The sequence below is a fragment of the Pseudopodoces humilis genome, chromosome 11 (genome assembly GCF_049639895.1).
Source record: "Pseudopodoces humilis isolate 2021_Gansu_Grassland_sample_001 chromosome 11, ASM4963989v1, whole genome shotgun sequence".
NCBI lineage: Eukaryota > Metazoa > Chordata > Aves > Passeriformes > Paridae > Pseudopodoces > Pseudopodoces humilis.
The window spans coordinates 23,796,585-23,814,337 of record NC_142210.1 but is presented as its reverse complement, the minus strand read 5'-3'; the positions used below and the strand labels follow the sequence as shown (position 1 = coordinate 23,814,337).

At 44.2% G+C, this 17,753-nt stretch overlaps 1 protein-coding gene across 1 annotated transcript in view; it reads left to right on the top strand.

Annotated features, from left to right (window-relative positions):
* Positions 1-17,753, top strand: part of RSRC1 (arginine and serine rich coiled-coil 1) — a 97,343-nt gene that overhangs the window by 74,286 nt on the left and 5,304 nt on the right. The window contains exon 8 of the mRNA XM_088061318.1: positions 7,728-7,796. Coding sequence (XP_087917444.1) covers positions 7,728-7,796 — 69 coding nt within the window. The remainder of the gene's footprint in view (positions 1-7,727; positions 7,797-17,753) is intronic.

Sequence of the window (17,753 nt, the reverse complement as noted above, 5' to 3'; positions counted from 1 at the left end):
TTTGTTCCATGGAGACGGTGGGCCCTGGGCAGGGACACCTCCCACTAGCCCAGGTGGCTCCCAGCCCCATCCTGGCTCCCTCCTTTCGCCCTTCTCCAGCCACGGTGTGCCAGGGGGAAAGAAACAGTTCTGGAACAAATACTGGCTTAAGAACAGTTTAAATAAATTGCATCAAATTGGAGTTTTTCCGTAGGGATCACTTCTTGGTTTCCTGGCAGTTATTCCTGAAGGATATAGCAGTAAGAGCATTCTTTACTCCATCAGTTTCTGTATATGGACTTTATTTTTTTGCTTCTAAATATTGCTGCTTCTTTTGTCTCAGTAGTTCAGGGCAAGGTTTAACTCCAGGCCATCCTTTTACTTTCCCTAGCTCTTTGTTCCTTGAGGAAGAGGAAGCTCTTCCTTTCTCAGCAGCTGGAGGAAATGGCCTCAAGTTGCACTGGGGCAAGTCTGGATTAGATTTGAGGAAAAAATTCTTCCTGGAAAAGGGGATCAGGCTTTGGAAGAAGCTTTGGAAGTGGTGGAGCTCCATCCCTGGAAGTGTTCAGAAAACATCAGTGGATGGAGCACCTGGGGTCAGGGTTAGTGGTGGCCCTGGCAGTGCTGGATCAACACTTGGACTTGATGACCTTAGAGGGCTTTTCCAGCCTTAATGAGTTCCTGATTCCATGACTACCACCCCTAAATTAACTCACCTGGAAGGTGCCACTTATTAAACACTTCCATTGGAATCACCGAATTATTCTGAGAACTGATTTCCTCCCCAAGACTGGATACCCGAGGTGATGAGAACCACATCCAGTTCCTCTCTTTTCCTGAGCTGGGCTGCAGGCTGGGGCAGCAGATCCGAGCTGAAACACTGCCTGGTTAGGAGATGTCCAGGTGAATAATGTACAGCCTTTTCTGGGATGGAAACAAATCCTTGGAATATTTAACAGCATCCCCTGCAATGAGTCAGGAGCCCTGGAAACCAATTAATCCTTGGTGTTAAACCCAATTTGGGTTGGATTTTTTCCTCCAGCGTGTGTTTGAGGGGGGAAAACTGTGGGAGAAAGAAAGAAATTAGGGATGCACTAAATAATGGATGAATGTACCTAGCCAAGATCTGCTGATTAAGTCTTCTTTAGGATCATTGTTATAAATAGGGAGTGCCAGATCCTCAGCTGGAGTAAATGGGCTTGGCTTGGCTCAAGTCAGTGGAATTGTGCCAGCTTGAATTCACTGAGGAGGATCTGGCCCTTAATTCTGGAAAAGGTGGATATTTGGGGAGGAGAATGATGGGGTGAGAAGTTTGGTGGTTTTTCATGGTTTTCCTGGTGATATTGGGAAAAAATGTCAATTAATATTCTTTTGAATTTTGTAATGAGATTCAAGGAACTACTTGATGTGATTTCATTAGATGGAAATGACTTTTCCTCCAAGTAGCTACATCTTAACCCCCTGCATGTAGGAAGGGAATATGCATGGGAAACGTGGTGGTTCATTTAATTTTGTGGATGATTGTCTCTTGCACCAGCATTTCTGCCATTCCTACCTAAAAAATGCCTCGATGGCCATCACGTGTTCATTGCAAGGAAATAGGAATGAATAGATTTGATTGTGGAAATCTGTTTCCCACTCTGCTTTCCCACCAGGAGGGAAGCGGGCTGTAATTTCAGATGGCAGCGATCTCAAATCCAACATGGGCTCTCATTTGGTTGTGTTTTAGAAAGGTATCAACAAATCAGATTGCAAAGCTGCTAATTTGGTAATTTCTTAAAAAAACCCAAGCGACAATCTATTTCCACAGCAAAGGAAATGCACATTGTTCAACAATACTTTAAAAGACAGTGTTTGACTCCAGAGTGCACTAAAAAAAAAATCCAGTTCTGAAATAACACTTTCTAAACTGAAATATCTTGGAAAGCCTAAAAAGAACAAGTTTGCTATATTCCTAATCGTTCTGACCATAGAATTAATTTGCCAGTCAGAGGGGGGCATGGCTTTTCATCATTCTCCAGCACCATAAAATCCAGTCTTTGACCATTTGGAGCGGCCACGTTTATGCTTAAAAAACAAAACCCCACCTTTTTAAGGGGAGATATCTTGGAAGGCCTAAAAATAACATCACGGAACAAGTTTGTTATATTCCTAATTGTTCTGACCATAGAATTAATTTGCCAGCCAAAGGGGGGGCACGGCTTTTTCATCACTGGCAGCCTCGGAATATTCAGCGTGTCACAGATGTTCATGAATAATGTCCATTTAGAAGCGTTGGCAGCGAGCTGGCGAGATGAATGAAATGTTGGGGGGATCTGACAGGCAGCACGCTGCTTTGTGATCATTCCAAAGTTCTAATAATCTCCCTCACCTTCCCTGCCTGCCTCTAATGAAAGAGAATAGGTGATTGCACCTCGGGCTATGTTCTGCGCCTAATGACTCCTCCAAAGGCGGATTTATGGAGAAAAAATTAACTTTGAATGAGGATTGAATTGGCCCTGACAGGCTGATAGACTGTGACACAGATTCTGTGGCAAAACAGACGTAGCCCTAATTGATTATCAATATTTTAAGCAAAGTGATGAAAATAAGCATTAAGTGATGAGAAAGGCAGTCTTAATACAGTAGGCAGTCACCGGGATCCGGGAAGTCTTTGGGGAGGTCGGCCCCGCTCTCTGGAATGGGATTTTAGCTGTCAGTTCTTACCTTTCCCTGCCCAACACCCCGTGTCCCTTTCCAGCCTCTTCCCCTCCCGGATTTCTGCCCAGCATGTTAATATTCCAGCCAAGGATGAACGTGCCTCGCTCTCTGCAGAGAAGTTGGTTGAATATTTAACCCGTTGGCACTCAAGAGTCGCTCGGGCTGTTTAGGATATTTTGGGTGTTCTGTTTTTCCTGCCGGCCTTTCTCCCAGCCCTGTGCCATTTCTAGCCAGCAGGTGATCCACAAACTGCTTCCTGAAAATGGTAACAGTGAAAGAAACTGGGGGGAAATCGGTGGGAAAGGGTTTATCTTAATTATTATCTTGGTTGTACCCGATAGAAACAAATATCTCGGTTACACCAAATAACTCCAGCTACCTCGGTTATGCTTTGGAACAAGACAATGTTTGGGTTTCACCTGTGTTTTCTCAGTTGGGTTGCACATGACTGGATATGTCTTGTACCAAAAATACATTTAATATTTGGGAAAACCCTCGTGGCCGTGAACCAGGCGCTCGTTAGCTGTGCCATAGCGGGACATTCACCCCAAAATAAGGAATATTTCCCAAAACGACTGAGGGAAGGGAACTGAGCTGCTGAAGAGGTGAGAAATAGCATTCCTACACCAGGAGGGATCAGTGGGATAACATCTCCCTTCCCAACACCGGGTGTGTTCCCCCAGGAATTCGGAGAAGCTTAAAAACAGCCAGATTTGGGCTTATGGGGAATTTTTAAGTGTGACTGGCAGTGCTGGGGAGCAGCATCCAGGAATTCTGAGTTCCTGAGGAAAAGTGACACCACCAAACACATTTTTATCACCCCAGATTTCATCAGGTTTTCTACAGTTTTGCCTTTAGTAAATTTAAACACCACCAGCATTCTTGGAGGTCTTAGAGGGCTTTTCCAGCCTAAATGAGTGTATGACCCCCTCACCCTCATGCTCAGGCCTTTCCAATATCCATAATTAGAGTCTGGTTTAATTAAGTTATGGGGCAGCAAGGGCAGAACTTCCCCTATTTGGGAATTGTGGCTTTTCACAATGGGGAGGACAGGGCTGGTGGCAGCTCTGGTGGCACTGAGAGGTGGCCATGGATGGGATGGGATGGGCAAGTGACCACCCAAAACATGGATTTATGGGATCACACAATTCCATGGATTTATGGGATCATGGATTAATAGAGTCATGCACTCATTTGGGCTGGAAAAACCCTCTAAGACCTCCAAGAATGTTGGTGGTGTTTAAATTTACTAAAGGCAAAACTATAGAAAACCTGATTAAATCTGGGGTGATAAAAATGTGTTTGGTGGTGTCACTTTTCCTCAGGAACTCAGAATTCCTGGATGCTGCTCCTCGTGTTCCTGTCAGAGGAATTCTCTGAGCAAGTGGTTGTTTGGAGTTTGTGCTGGAATTTGGATGGATAACAGATAATTTTACACGTCAGCCTATGAATATTCAGCGGAGAGGATTTCCACAAGCCTTGATAAATTTAATATACCAGAGAAAAATAGCATGTAAATTAAACAGGGCCTTGTAAATTAATAATGGATTCCACTTGTATTTTTATATGTGAGCTGACTGAATATTTTATAAGTGCAAAAATGTTTGTGTTCAAAAAAAGGAAAGGTGAAGTTTTTCTGATGAGCACTGTGGATGGTTGGCTGCATTTTAAACGGGGTGTCCATGTGTGTTTTTACAATTCCTGGGCTTTCTTTTCCTCAAACACATCTTGTATTTTCAACTTTGAGCTGTTGGAAAGTCCACAATTATGTTGAATTAATTTGTTTTTCCAGACCTCTTGTGGTTTGCAGTTGTGCGTGTTTGACACTCGTCTCTTTTTAATTTTGACAGGAAAATGAAATCTTAGTGAAGGGTTGAGTCTTTTCCATGCACCTTCCCTGCTTCTCCCATGTCCTGGGAGAGGGATCTGCTGCAGGGGCTCTTCCATGAGCCCAGGCCTCACTTGCCAAAATGCCCTTTCCATCCCCAAAACATCCCCTGGCCTGTTTCTACCTTGGAATAATCCACAGTTTTCCTGGTTAATTAGCAGCTTTGCTTGGAATAATTTCCCTTTGGCACAGGGTGAGGCTGGTCAGGATTAAAGCATCCCCCACCCTCAGGGAGTGACTCTGCTTCCCAAACCTCGAGCACTTCCACCACCCCAGGGGTTCCATGGAATGGTGGAATTGTTTAGGTTGGAAAAACCCTCTCAGGCCATCAAATCCAACCCTCAGGTTGTAAAGATCTTTTAGTGTTGTTAAATTGCAGCTTGCTTTGAGAAAAGTGAATCTCTCTTAGTGCTTTTAATGGCACTTGGGCACTGAACAACAATATATTCATTATATAATAATAATAGTAATAATAATAGTAATAATAAAACAACAGCTTTGAGGAGGAGAAGAAGAAAAGAAGAGGAAGAGGAAGGAGAAGGAAGAGAAGAAGAGGAAGGGGAAGAAAAGGAGAAGGAGGAGAAGAAGAAAAGAAGAGGAAGGAGAAGAGAAGAGGAAGGAAAAGAAAGGAAGGAGGAGAAGAATAAGAAAGGAAGAGAAGAAGAGGAAGAAGAGGGAGGAGAAGAAGAAAAGAAAAGAAGAGGAAGAAGAGGAAGGAGAAGAAAAGGAGAAGGAGGAGAAGAAAAGAAGAGGGAGGAGAAGAAGAGGAAGAAGACAATGGTCACAATCCTGTGCTGTGTTCTCCAGGATGTCCAGGAGCTTGAACCACTTGACCCACTGTGGTTCCTCCCAGCCTGGCCCATTCTGGGATTCTGTTCAAAAATGACAGAAAATGTGAAATGTTTGAAGAGAATCCTTGCTGTTAAATCCTGGGAGCGACTCAGAGTTCCAGTGCTGGTCGTGGTGGACGGAGCCCTGTGAGCTCAGGGACTGCTCTGGAGATTTATGGGCTAAGTTAAATTGTTGTTAATGAGCAATTTTGTATGGAGAATTGTCCTTGTGGTGCTTCCTAAATTGCCCCATTGTCCCTCTAATTAACCAGGACTCCAAAGGCAGAGCTCTGCCTCAGCAGCAGTTTTAACTTGACTTACAAGGGCTGGAAATCAACAACTTAAAGTTAACAAAGACAAACTAAAAATTTATTCATTGACCAGCACCATCTTTCCTGTGTGTTTTAATATCTTCTTGCCACTGAGATACCCAATGAATTGTTCCTGTGCAGCAACAAATCGGGCAGGAAGAACAAAGTAGCTCAGTGGAATAGATAAATCAAATTTAGGCCTGGTAGTTTATTGAATCTAAATTGTGCCCAGTTGGCCCACGAGCTATATGAGCAATCCATCTTGTGCTGATAATGGAGGGTCTTGAAATCCACCTGATGTTTGCATTATTAAATTCCAGCCTAATGAGCTCTGCTAATACATATTGAAGACAGTTGTAAGGAGCAGAATGGGAATCGGAGCGGGATAATTTGAAAGAAACATAAGCTGAGCATTTTACATGACTCAAGGGGTATATCTACAATTACACATATCACCAAAATTGAATTTAAATGGAATTTCTATTACCCCCGTCCTTTTACCAAGGAGAATAAAGTGTAAATGAAGTAAAAGTCTTTAGAGTTACTCGTGGTTTGGTTTTATTATGGGATTTAATAGTTTCTTGTAATGATCTTCAGTGGCAGAAAAGTTTTAATATTTCATGGCTTTAAATGTTGTCTAAATATGTATAAAAGTGTGGAGATGGGAGCAGCTGTGTGTGCAGTGATCACTCTGTAACACCCTGCTCAGGTTGTGTGTTTAAAGGTGGAGCTGGTGGCTCCAAAAAGGAACAACCCCTTCGCCCCCTCCTGAGCTGAATTTGGTTTTCATAAATTATTGCTTGATTCAGGAGGTGCTGGGATTAAATATTTGCAAATCTGACCCAGCTCTCACAGTTCAGAGCACAGTTTATAGTGATTTTCCTCCCTGAGAAGGTTTAAATGCTGGATTCCTGCTCCTTGTTGGTTCTTTTCTTTCTGGCCTGGTGATACTTTTGAAAACTTAATATTTCATCAAGTATAATGTTATTAGAGACTTATTCTCACTTAGTTCACTCATCAGGCAGTGAGATGGCAATAAAAGAGAATGGCTCCTTTGAGACATTAATGCTTTGGAATAAATGATGTGCTAGAACAGAAATTTAATTAATTTACAGAGTATATTGATAGTCCCTTGTTACTGTGCTGTATATTTTTAATCTTCTTTAACATCTGTAGGAAAGTGTTTGAAAACCCCTGCAGTTGAGCAACTGGTAGATAATTAAGTAATAAGGGAAGAGGTTTCTAGAGGGGAAAAGATTCTTTTTAAAGAAGATTGTTGTAACATGGATTAAGTACTGCTGCTGTGATTTGGAGTGAAGAGAAAATTGTGTACTACCTAATAAAGTCATGAGGAAGAGCTGTCTGATTGCCACTCTGAACAGAGTCTGCAGCCCTGGAAATATTGTTTTGTTTCTGTTTTTATCCTCAAAATAGGCCTGATGGATTACTCAGTGTGGCAGCAAATCTGCCACTTTATGAATGTGCCATGTTTGGGTCGCCACAGTTCGGTCTGGGGGCAACTGGGGTGGGGAGATTGGGGTTTAAAGAAAGAAAACCTCTTAAAAGTCTCTTGAGGGCTTTACTTAACACAAAATGAATGTGGGGATTTGTATAGAATTAATATTGCTCTGATATTGACCTGATATTGCCCTCCATAATCCCATTTATGCCGTTCCTTAACTGCAGGAATGACTTTAAATCAAATAAATGGAGATCCAAGGGCTGGTCTGTCGTGCACATGGATTTCATTGTGGGGCCTGCTGGAGGGAACATGAAATTGGGTTTAAACCCCAGGAAATGTTGTTTGGCAAGAGGTTGTTGGCAATTCATCCCTGGCAGTGCCCAAGGCCAGGTTGCACATTGGGGCTTGGAGCAGCCTGGGACAGTGGGAGGTGTCCCTGCCATGGCTGGGGTGGGGCTGGGTGGGATTGAAGGTCCTTCCAAACCAAACCTTTCCATGATTCCATGACTTGAGAGGATAAATTTAACTGATTCCAGCTCCTGTTGTCTCCTTTTTAGCTAAAGCAGACGAAGCATTGAAGGCCAAGGAGAGAAGTGAAGAAGAAGCCAAGAGAAGAAAGGAAGAAGGTGAGGAATTTTCTTTGATTTCATAATGAACTAAAGTCCAGGAAGTCAAAAATTACTATTTTTAAGTGTCCAAGCCCCAGTGGGGCTGTGGGATTTTCCTCCCTGGGCTGATGATGGAATATGGTGCCCTGAGCTGCTTGTTTGCAGTCCAGCAGGTGGAATAATTAAATGGATTGAAATATCAGAGAGTGATGGGAAGAGACATTTCCAGCATCGTGAGGGAGTCAATCCAAACAATCCCAGGAGCCTCAAATCCTCACTGGAGCTGTGTGGATCTGGGGGGGCTTTAGGGTCCCTTCCAACCCAAACCATTCTGGGAGTCCATGATTTACTTACAAGAGGGAATTCAGGAAGAATCCCCGTTTTTGAATCTGCAGCTGCTGAGAATTTCACTCAAAATCCAAATGTTCTAATCTTTAGTTTGTTTTACCTGGGGACTGGGGGATGCTGAGAGGAATTAATTGGATTAACCTAATTAATCCTGCTTGGAGAAGGTTCTTGTGATACCAAGGAAGGAAATTCAAGTGGAAAAGTGGGATAGACCAGACACGGCAGGAGGGGCAAGGGGCACTTCCAAATCTGACAGAAAAGAGACCAAACCAACCTGATTCCTGGATTTTGGAACCAATGGACCAGGGAGAGCCTTTCCACCTGGAGCAGTCACCCAGCTAGGCTCCCACGGGCACAGGGATATTGGGATGAGGTGGTTGGGTCCCACCAGCACCATTTTCAGGGAATGTTTGGAAAACATGGATTTTTTTGTGCTTACATCCCATTGTGAGTGGCACATGTGCTGGCATTTGCTGTGCCAGCAGGGATTGGGAAGGGTGGAAAAGCAGAGGGAAGAACAAAGGGGCAGTTCATGACTTGGGAACAATGGAATTTCCAGGGAAATGGGGAGGAAAACTTCTCTACAATTTATTAAGAAGCCGTGAAAACTGTCCAGGGGTGGCTCTGAAGGGTTGTGAGGATGCCACAGTGTTCGAAAATGAAGAGAGGATTTTTTCTGGGTAACTCGGATTCACCCATTTGCTGAGGAGTTTGCTCCTGGTTTGGAATGAAAGAGTTTATTCTCACTGGAAAATAAAAAGTCTTATTAAATTGTGTATGGAGCATTCCAGGACATCCAGGGCAGCTGCAAACTGGGACCCTTCAGTTTTTGTTAGGTTTATGTCCCATATGGATTCAGAATTCCAGTTTTAGGTAAGTTTATGTCACATACAGATTCAGAATTCCAATTTTTGTTAAGTTTATGTCCCATATGGATTCAGAATTCCAATTTTTGTTAGGTTTATATGCCATATGAATTCAAAATTCCAGTTTTAGGTAGGTTTATGTCCCATAAGGATTCAGAATTCCAATTTTTGTTAAATTTATGTCCCATAGGGATTCAGAATTCCAATTTTTGTTAAGTTTATGTCCCATATGGATTCAGAATTCCAGTTTTAGGTAGGTTTATCCCATATGGATTTGCAAACAGATCATTTATCCAGTGCTTAGACTGTGTTCCCTTCCCTGTCCCAGCCGTGCTGGGCTCCAGTGGCATCTTTTGCTTGGGAAAAGAGCATTTTGCATTTTTTCTTAATTCTTCCTTCCTCACACAATATCTCTGGGTGGTTTTTAACCCTCTTTGATCCCTCATGGGATCACTGAGATTGGAAAAAACTTCCCAGATCATCGATTCCAAGCTGTGACTGATCTGTGCTACGTCCAGCCATTGAAATAAGATAAAGCAAAATTATATTAAATTAAGTCTTAAAAAAAAATTCTAAATTACAATTTAAAAAGAATTTTTATTTCTCTAATATTCCTTATTTTATTTCCCTAACTAGAACCCTCCAAAAGGAAATTCCAGCCTGTGTAGACAGCCTGTGACTCCTTTACCCAGGAGCTGCAGTAAAAATAATTCTACAAATAAACCAATCCTTTCCCAACTGATAAAAACTGGTTATTGCCCACCCCATAGCGAGGGTGTTTTAACATTCCTTTTATTGTCATTTTATTGCCAAATCAGGTGTGAGATTAGACATTGGATGTTCCATGTAATCTGCTTGGAAATCAAATTATTTGACCTCCAAGCCCAGCACTGCCCCTTCCTGCTGGTTTCCTGTTAAATATGCAGCATTTCCCCAGCATGAATAAAAAATTGAGGACAAATTAGAATCTACAGACAGCTGACCCCAGCTCAGATTAGAGACTGGGGGCTTGTGCTGGTTTAAATGTTTTAATTACCACAGTCCCTCCAGCCCGGTGAAGGACACACAGCAAAATGCTGATTTTTTTTTTCTTTTTTTTAAGTGACTAAAAAGCAAAGAAAGAAAGAAAAAGGCTCCCCCCGCCTCATTTGAATTTTTCAGTTTGATTACATTTGCACTTCCATTGGAGCTATGCTAATTTGCTGCATGAAATTAGGTCTATTAGCAAAAAAAAATGCTACTTTTGCAGGAGTATTTGCAGTGGTTGGGTTTTCCTGCTTTGGGTTTTGTTGACTTGCTTTGGGATTGCCTGAAAAGGGACAAAATGCAAAGGGGATTTTGCCACCAAACTGGGTTTTGCTCCAGACAAATTCCAAACAGGTGAAGTGCACAAGAGGAAAATTGAGGGGAAAAAGAAAATGCAAAGATAAAATCAGAACATGTTGGATGTTCTTAGGGAGAGGTTTTGGGCTCGTTTCTCTTCATCTACCACAAATAATAATATTTTAAAACATTGAGTTTCAAACACATCGTGGCAGGGCCACGCGTCCGGTGCCGTGTGGGGAGGAGGAGCTGGGGATGCGTCAGAAAACCAGGAAAAGGAGTTGTTCCAGAACACAGCAGAGCAGAAAACAGGAATTTTTGGCAATCAGTCATTCCATAGGTGGATGGATGGGAGGGTGGTGCTGGATGGGGCGGGCGTTATCCTGGGATTTGCATTTCCCGGCGCCTTTATCCCGGGATTTGCGTTACCGTGCCTGGCGCGTGCCGGTGCTGAACTGATTAGTTCTGCCCCCCCCCAGTAATGCTGCAACATTTTGATAGACTCTGGGGAAATAAATTTGGCAGAAAATCAGCACGAGTAGATTTAATTATCACTCCGAGACCTTTCCCTTTTCTGGCTTAGTGATCCCGAAACTCCGCGCCTTTCCCTGGAATCCGCGCCAACGCCGAGCTCCGCTTCCCAATTTGTCCCTCCACGCCGTGATAAGCCAAGCAATTACTGGTTTATTGATTTTTCATCAGGGCAAATTTAAAGTTGATTTTTTTCCCTGCAAAGGCAGGGGTGATTAAGTGTTTCCCGTCGGTTTAGTCCCGGAGAGCTCCGTGGCAGAATCCAATATCCTGAGGTCAACCTCTGCAGGGAGATAATTCGGTGTCTTGGCCACGTGTGAGGGAGAGGAATAAGGGCTACAAATGTGAGGGGATATCTGTGGAGACAGTTTAATTTGTTCCATTTATATGAACAAGTCGTGTGGCACATGCTTGGAAAATAGCATTTTGAATAGGCTTGGAAATGAGGCCCACGTGGGCAGGGGGAGGGAGGGAGCGATGCAAACGAGAGCGGGAACGTGCCTGGGAGACAGCTGGCCCTTCAACATGGAATAAACCCCATCCCTCAGGGTCGTTCTGTGCTGCTGGGGTGACTTTTCTTCAGCAAAAGTGAAATTCTTCAAGTGTTCAGGTCCCTCCAAACCATTCCATGGTTGTGTGATTCCGTGGTTTGGAGTGGTGGAGGGGTCATGGAAGCAAAGTTAGAAAAACCTGGAGGACTCCACTTTTAGAAAATCCCTTCATTATAAACTTTATAAACCCAAATTAAAAGTTTTAATTTTTTTTTTTTTAATATTCATCTTTAACCTGCTGGCCAGGAGTTGTCACATGAAGAATCTCATCCATGGCCACCACAGAATATCCTGAGCTGGAAGAGACCCACAGGGCTCACACTTCCAGCCCAGGACACCCCAAACCAATGATTTCCCTTCCCACTTCCTTTAGAGAGAGTTAAAAGCCTTTCCCTGGGTGTAATGGATATTAAACCACAGCTTGGACATGCCAGGAGAAGATTTGCTGGGGTGAGGTCAGTGTGTAATAAGTTAAAGTGCTTTACTCAACCCCAGATTGGGATGCCCTTAAGTTCATCAGTTACTGCCTGAGCTCCTCATTTATCTTCAGTAAATTTTCCTGAAGTTCGTTGTGGTGGCAAAGACCAAACCCAATCTGTTTAACCCCCAAATTCTTTCATACAGATAATACATTTATATGAGGGCATGGATTGGGTTTTTTTCCTGCCTTCTCAAAAGCTGGAATTCCCAATATTCCTCATTTTTGCCTCGATAATGGCAGGTTTGGAGCCCGAGCCTGGGTGTCCCTCGTGTGCCAGTGTCGCTTCATTAGGCTGACACCAACACCTGGTGTTGTGCTGCTGCTCCCACGAGGCTGTCCCAGCATCTGGCACACACCGTGGTCTTCTTTTATCTCTGTTTAATCTTTTGATTGCTGGGTTGGAATTGAAAGGGGGCAGGAACAAATCAAGGAGAAAATAAAAAATGCCAAGTTTTGCTGCAGAGGCGGAGAGTGGCTCGTTAGGAAGAGCAGCCACGTGATGATAATGAGAGATGGGAAGGGCAACAGGAATTTGGGATCTTGGATGCTCTCTGTGTCCAGAGCTGAGGGGAAGGGGATTGGAAAGGGGATCAATGGCCCCTGTGGACAATGGCTGCTGGAGAAATCAATTCCTGCCTTTGTATTAAAGCTGCTGTAATTAATAATCACTTCTAAATGTGTTCCTTAAATTTACCCTGCTTTGTGCCTGCCCATCCTCTCCTGTCCCTTTCTATTCCAGACTTCCCTCTTTTGCTTCCCTGCTTTCCCTGAAGATTCCCTGATCCCAATGTCCTGGTGATGCTCCAGGGCTGAGCCAGGCTGGGAGAGCAGGGAATGTTCACCTGGAGAGGAGAAAGATCCAGGGAGAGCTCAGAAACCCTGCCAGGAGAGCTGGAGAGGGACTGGGGACAAGGGATGGAGGGACAGGACCCAGGGAATGGCTCCCAGTGCCAGAGGGCAGGGCTGGATGGGATTTTGGGCAGGAATTGTTCCCTGGGATGGAATTCCCAGAGCAGTTGTGGCTGTCCCTGCATCCCTGGCCATTGGACACTGGGGCTTGGAGCAGCCTGGAACAGTGGGAAGTGTCCCCATTACAGGGGTGGGAATTAAATATCTTTAAGTTCCTTCCCACCCAAACCATTCCATGAATCTTTCAAAATCTCAAAGCATATTTGAAGCTGATATTTGAGTGATTTTATTTTAGCAATCACAGCTGGTGTCGTTAAAGTTTTACCGTTCTACAAGTGAAACAGAGAAATTTATGATCTCCCTAACAGGGAAATTTATCATTTATTTTAACAAATTAAAAGTCTTGAAATTATCTTCAAATTTCAAGATGAGAAACAAATCTGATTTCTGTACTTCATTAATGCTGTGTGTTTCCCTGTCATCTCCATGGCATTTATTTGTGCTAAAGGAGAAGCCACTTAAGGGAATGGGGTTGTAAAAACCATCATGGAATTGGTTATCGGACTTGAGTCAGTTGAAACACAAATTTATAGCTACGTATTGAAAAGCTGTTTCTAAAGGGCAAATAAACAGAGGTGTATGGGAAATAAATAGGGGGGTATGGGGAAAAGAAATAGGGATGTATGGGGAAAATAGACAGGGATGTATGGGGGAAATAAATAGAGGCAAATGGAACAAAATTCCAGATCCATTTGCTCAAACCACAGTCCCTGGTGTGGGGATTTTATTTTGGTAAAAATTAGGGTTTTGTGGATCTGGGCCATGTGAATATCACCCAGGTGCTTCCAGAGAGGTGTTTTCCTGGGAATCTATGGGATGAGCATGAGACTTCAGTGGGAATTTTCCTATTTAGGCTGGATAAGGCCTAAATAAATTGGGAATTTAGAGGTGGATGATATTTTATTGGTGCTGGGCAGACCTTTAGCTGGAGTGAGTAACTTTATCCCATATCCCAGCTAAAGGCCGGGAAAGAAAGGGAAAAATAATTCGAAGCGAGCAACATTTCCTAATTTATTTCCTTTTGCCTGCAAGCACCCCAAGATGTCTGGGGGCAGCCAGAGGTGGTTGGAGCTGCTGTGCCTTCCCCTGCTGGGGTTCTCAGCATCCGAGTGGGAATAGAGGGCTGGAAGTTCCCAGCTCAGGGCACCGTGTGCCAGCACGGATCCCACGGGATCCCCTGGGAGGGCTCTGGGGGGTTCCCACACTGTCACAAGCCAGGGGGAAAGAAAGGAGCACTGGGCACGTGCCAGCAGCACTTCTTGAAGTGACAGCACAAAGTGATCCCTGGAAAAGCTGGAGAGGCTCCAAGCTGCAGCCCCGCTGCCCTGCACGGCCTCACTGCGCTCACCGTGGTTTATTCCCGATACACCACGCCGATTCCTCCCCCGTATCCGTTGTACAATCCCATTTTCCTGTCATTTCTCTGCTCTTGGATCCTGGGATCCAGCAGCAAAAGCAGGAATTCTTGCTCTGCCTCTGTGGCTTTAACATGGCCAAATTGCTCTGTAGGAAACATGGGTGTGGGATCCCCAGCGGTGAGTCTGTACCTCCAACACAGAGGTTATTTGGGATAGAGGTATGGAAAAGATGGAAGCAGGCAGTAATTGCCTTTAAGATCAGAGCACAAAGCATTACCTTGGATTTTACAAGGCCAGCGAGCAACAAAAGAGCAGTAATTTATGAGCTCAGCGTAAAAGAAGAGCATAATTGCATTAAAAATTAATGCTAATGAACACTAAAATGGGGAAGGTGGTTATGATGAAAGTTTGGATTCATCTTCCCCGGGTTGAATGATGGCTGGTGCCTTGATTAATGGCTTAATTTCTATCAATTAGCGGGGAGAAATCTCCACTGAGACAAGGGTAAATTGAGCATTGAATTACAGCCCTGGCTTTGTGTGCCCAGGAAGGAGCGCGGCGGCTCCGGTGTCGGCGCGGTGACAAACGCGGGGTGGCCACAAATCCAGCAAAATTCACAAAATTAACAAAATTCACTCTGCTGTCCCCACCCCTCCGCTGCCTCAGAGCGGCTCCTGCCCACAGTGTTCCCAAAAATACCCCAAAAAGCCCCAAAATGGGGGCGCAGGAGTGAGCAGGGCAGCGGTGAAGGCGACCTGCACTCAGGAATTGGGGAGCTCCAGCAGAAATTTCACTTTATTTAATTCAAAGTTCTTGAATTCAGTCTTCTTAAATTACATTTTCTTAAATTTAAGGTTCTTAAATTCAGAGCTGACTTGTTGAACTTTTCCTTCCTGTTTGCTGCTGTATTTTAGACCTAACGCTCCCAGGTTTTTAAATGAAAAGCTGTTAGTGTCCAGGCTTGGTTTAAAATCCTATAAAAATGAGGTTGTTGTCACTATAAAGTATTAAAATAGCAAATTTAAAGTAGTCTGGTACTCTCTGTAGTACTCTCTGTAGTATTCTCTCCAGTAAGTACCACAGTGCTCACAAAATGCTATTTTTAATATATTTTAATAAGCTGACTTTCATGGGATTTTAAAACAAGCCTGGACAAAGTTTTTCTTGTTAATTTGCATTTTTCCAACTCAATTTGTAAATCCTGTGTGCTCCCAGTAGTAGATAAATACTGGAGTGCTCCCAAATTGCTACTTTGATACGTTCAGTTGTATTTTTCAAGTGCTTGCAATGAAGTTGGGAGCAGAGAAATGAACGGGCGAAGCTTTCTCTGCCCAGTTTCTGTTTTTGGGAGTGTTTCTTGTTCCTGTGACTTGGGCTGGGAAAAGTTCCTTCCCTGGAAATCCCAACAGCTGGGAAAGAGTGTGGCTGAGGGTGGGAGCGGGGCTCTGCCCAAGCTTAGGGATGGGAATGGGAGACCCTATCCTGGATGAGCTGAGGGAGGGATGAGGGGGATGGAAGCTGGTCCTGAAATCCGGGATGGGTCCTGAAATCCGGGATGGGTCCTGAAATCCGGGATGGGTCCTGAAATCCGGGATGGGTCCTGAAATCCGGGATGGGTCCTGAAATCCGGGATGGGTCCTGAAATCCGGGATGGGTCCTGAAATCCGGGATGGGTCCTGAAATCCGGGATGGGTCCCGCAGGGATGGATCCTGCAGGGGTCGATCCTGCAGGGATGGGTCTCCCAGGGATGGATCCCCCAGGGATGGATCCCCCAGGGATGGATCCTGCAGGGATCGATCCCACAGGGATGGATCCTCTAGGGATGGATCCTGCAGGGGTTGATCCCACAGGGATGGATCCTGTAGGGATGGATCCTGTAGGGATGCTCTGCTCGGAGCATCCTCGGGCTCGGCATCCGCGGCTCCGGCGCTGTTGAGTGAGGCGGTGCCTCCCTCTAACGGCAGCGGAGCCCGGCCGGGAAACGGGGATAAGCTGCAGGAGATCCCGGGAAATATCCCAGGGAATATCCCGGGAAATATCCCAGGGAATATCCCGGGGAATATCCCAGGGAATATCCCGGGAAATATCCCAGGGAATATCCCGGGGAATATCCCAGGGAATATCCCAGGAAATATCCCGGGGAATATCCCGGGGAATATCCCAGGGAATATCCCGGGATAGCCCCGCTCCAGGCTGGGCAGGAGCAGGAGGGACTCGGAGTGCTGGGAATGCTGAGTTCAGAGCTTGTGGGAATGGGACATTTCTGGGCCGATTCCCTCTGGATTTTGCTCCGGCTGGAATTGGGGAATTGTTGGGAAGTCTCAGCTCTGGAGAGGCTGCTGAGGCTCCAGGGGGAATCTCCAGGGGGAATCTCCAGAGAGGAACTTCAGCCAGCTCCCACTGGCCTTGGAACCCCAGCACTGGGGCTGGGAAGGGTATCAGGACTCTGGGATACCTCGGGATCAGAGTCAGGACTGATCCTCTCCTGATGCAAACGGGAAGGATTTGAGGCAGGAAAATTCCCTGAGAATTCTGGAGGTGACACAGCCACAGCGAGTCCAGCCTGTCCTGCTGGATTTTTCCTCCTTTTCCCAGTGCTTCCCTTCTGCATGCTGCAGAATCCAGGATCTCCCACAGCCAGGGAGTTTTTTGTGTCATCCACTGCAAATTACCCAAGGAAAACTTCATTTTTCTTTACTTTGTCACTTTGTGCAGCTTGAGTAAAACTGGGATCAATTAAAAACCATGGGATGTGTGAAAAGCCAGTTCTGTCGGAAAACACCCAGCTCTGTAAGGCAGCTGGATAAAAATATCACTTCCAATAACCCCAAATAAAATGGGATCAAAGGGGAAATATTTTCTGCTGTAGCTGTTTGTTTAGTCTGGGATCTGGGGGTGTTTCCTTCTTTTAATCCTCAACTCAAAAGAGCAAGAAAAAATAGCAGCTTTTTTTTTCTGTATTTCAAAGCTTTTTGTGGAAAATGTGTTATATTTTTAAATTAAATTAACCCCTTAAATCGAATTAGTAAAATAGGAAGAAACAAATTCTGAGGAATATTTGAGGTTTATATTCATTGCTTTGATTTCTGGAGTTAGACCTGCTTGAAAAAATCTCTTTAAGTTCATGTTCATGGTCAGGATTATGGATAAGCAATGAATCCATAAAAATTTACACTCAAAGATTATTCAAGAAATATTTAAAACATGGTTTTGTTTAATGGATTGTTCACAAGATATTGTTGGCCATTTAATGCTTTTACTTCAGTGATTTTAAAACTCTTAGTGGAATAAATTTTGTCCTTAAGGAAAAAATGGGAATATTTTAAGCAGAGCTCACAGGGAAGTTTTCACCTGATTTGTAGAATCTTAGAATTCTCTGTTTCTTTTACTTTTATCTGAGTCTGCTGTTTTTAATTATTGTGTAGTATTTTGGGGTGGCATCGAAAGAATTCCACCATATTTTAGTTCTCAAGCAACATTCCAGGTTATTGCTGATCCAGCCTAATTCCATAGGTATTTACAGCTGTAAATTTTATATATATATATA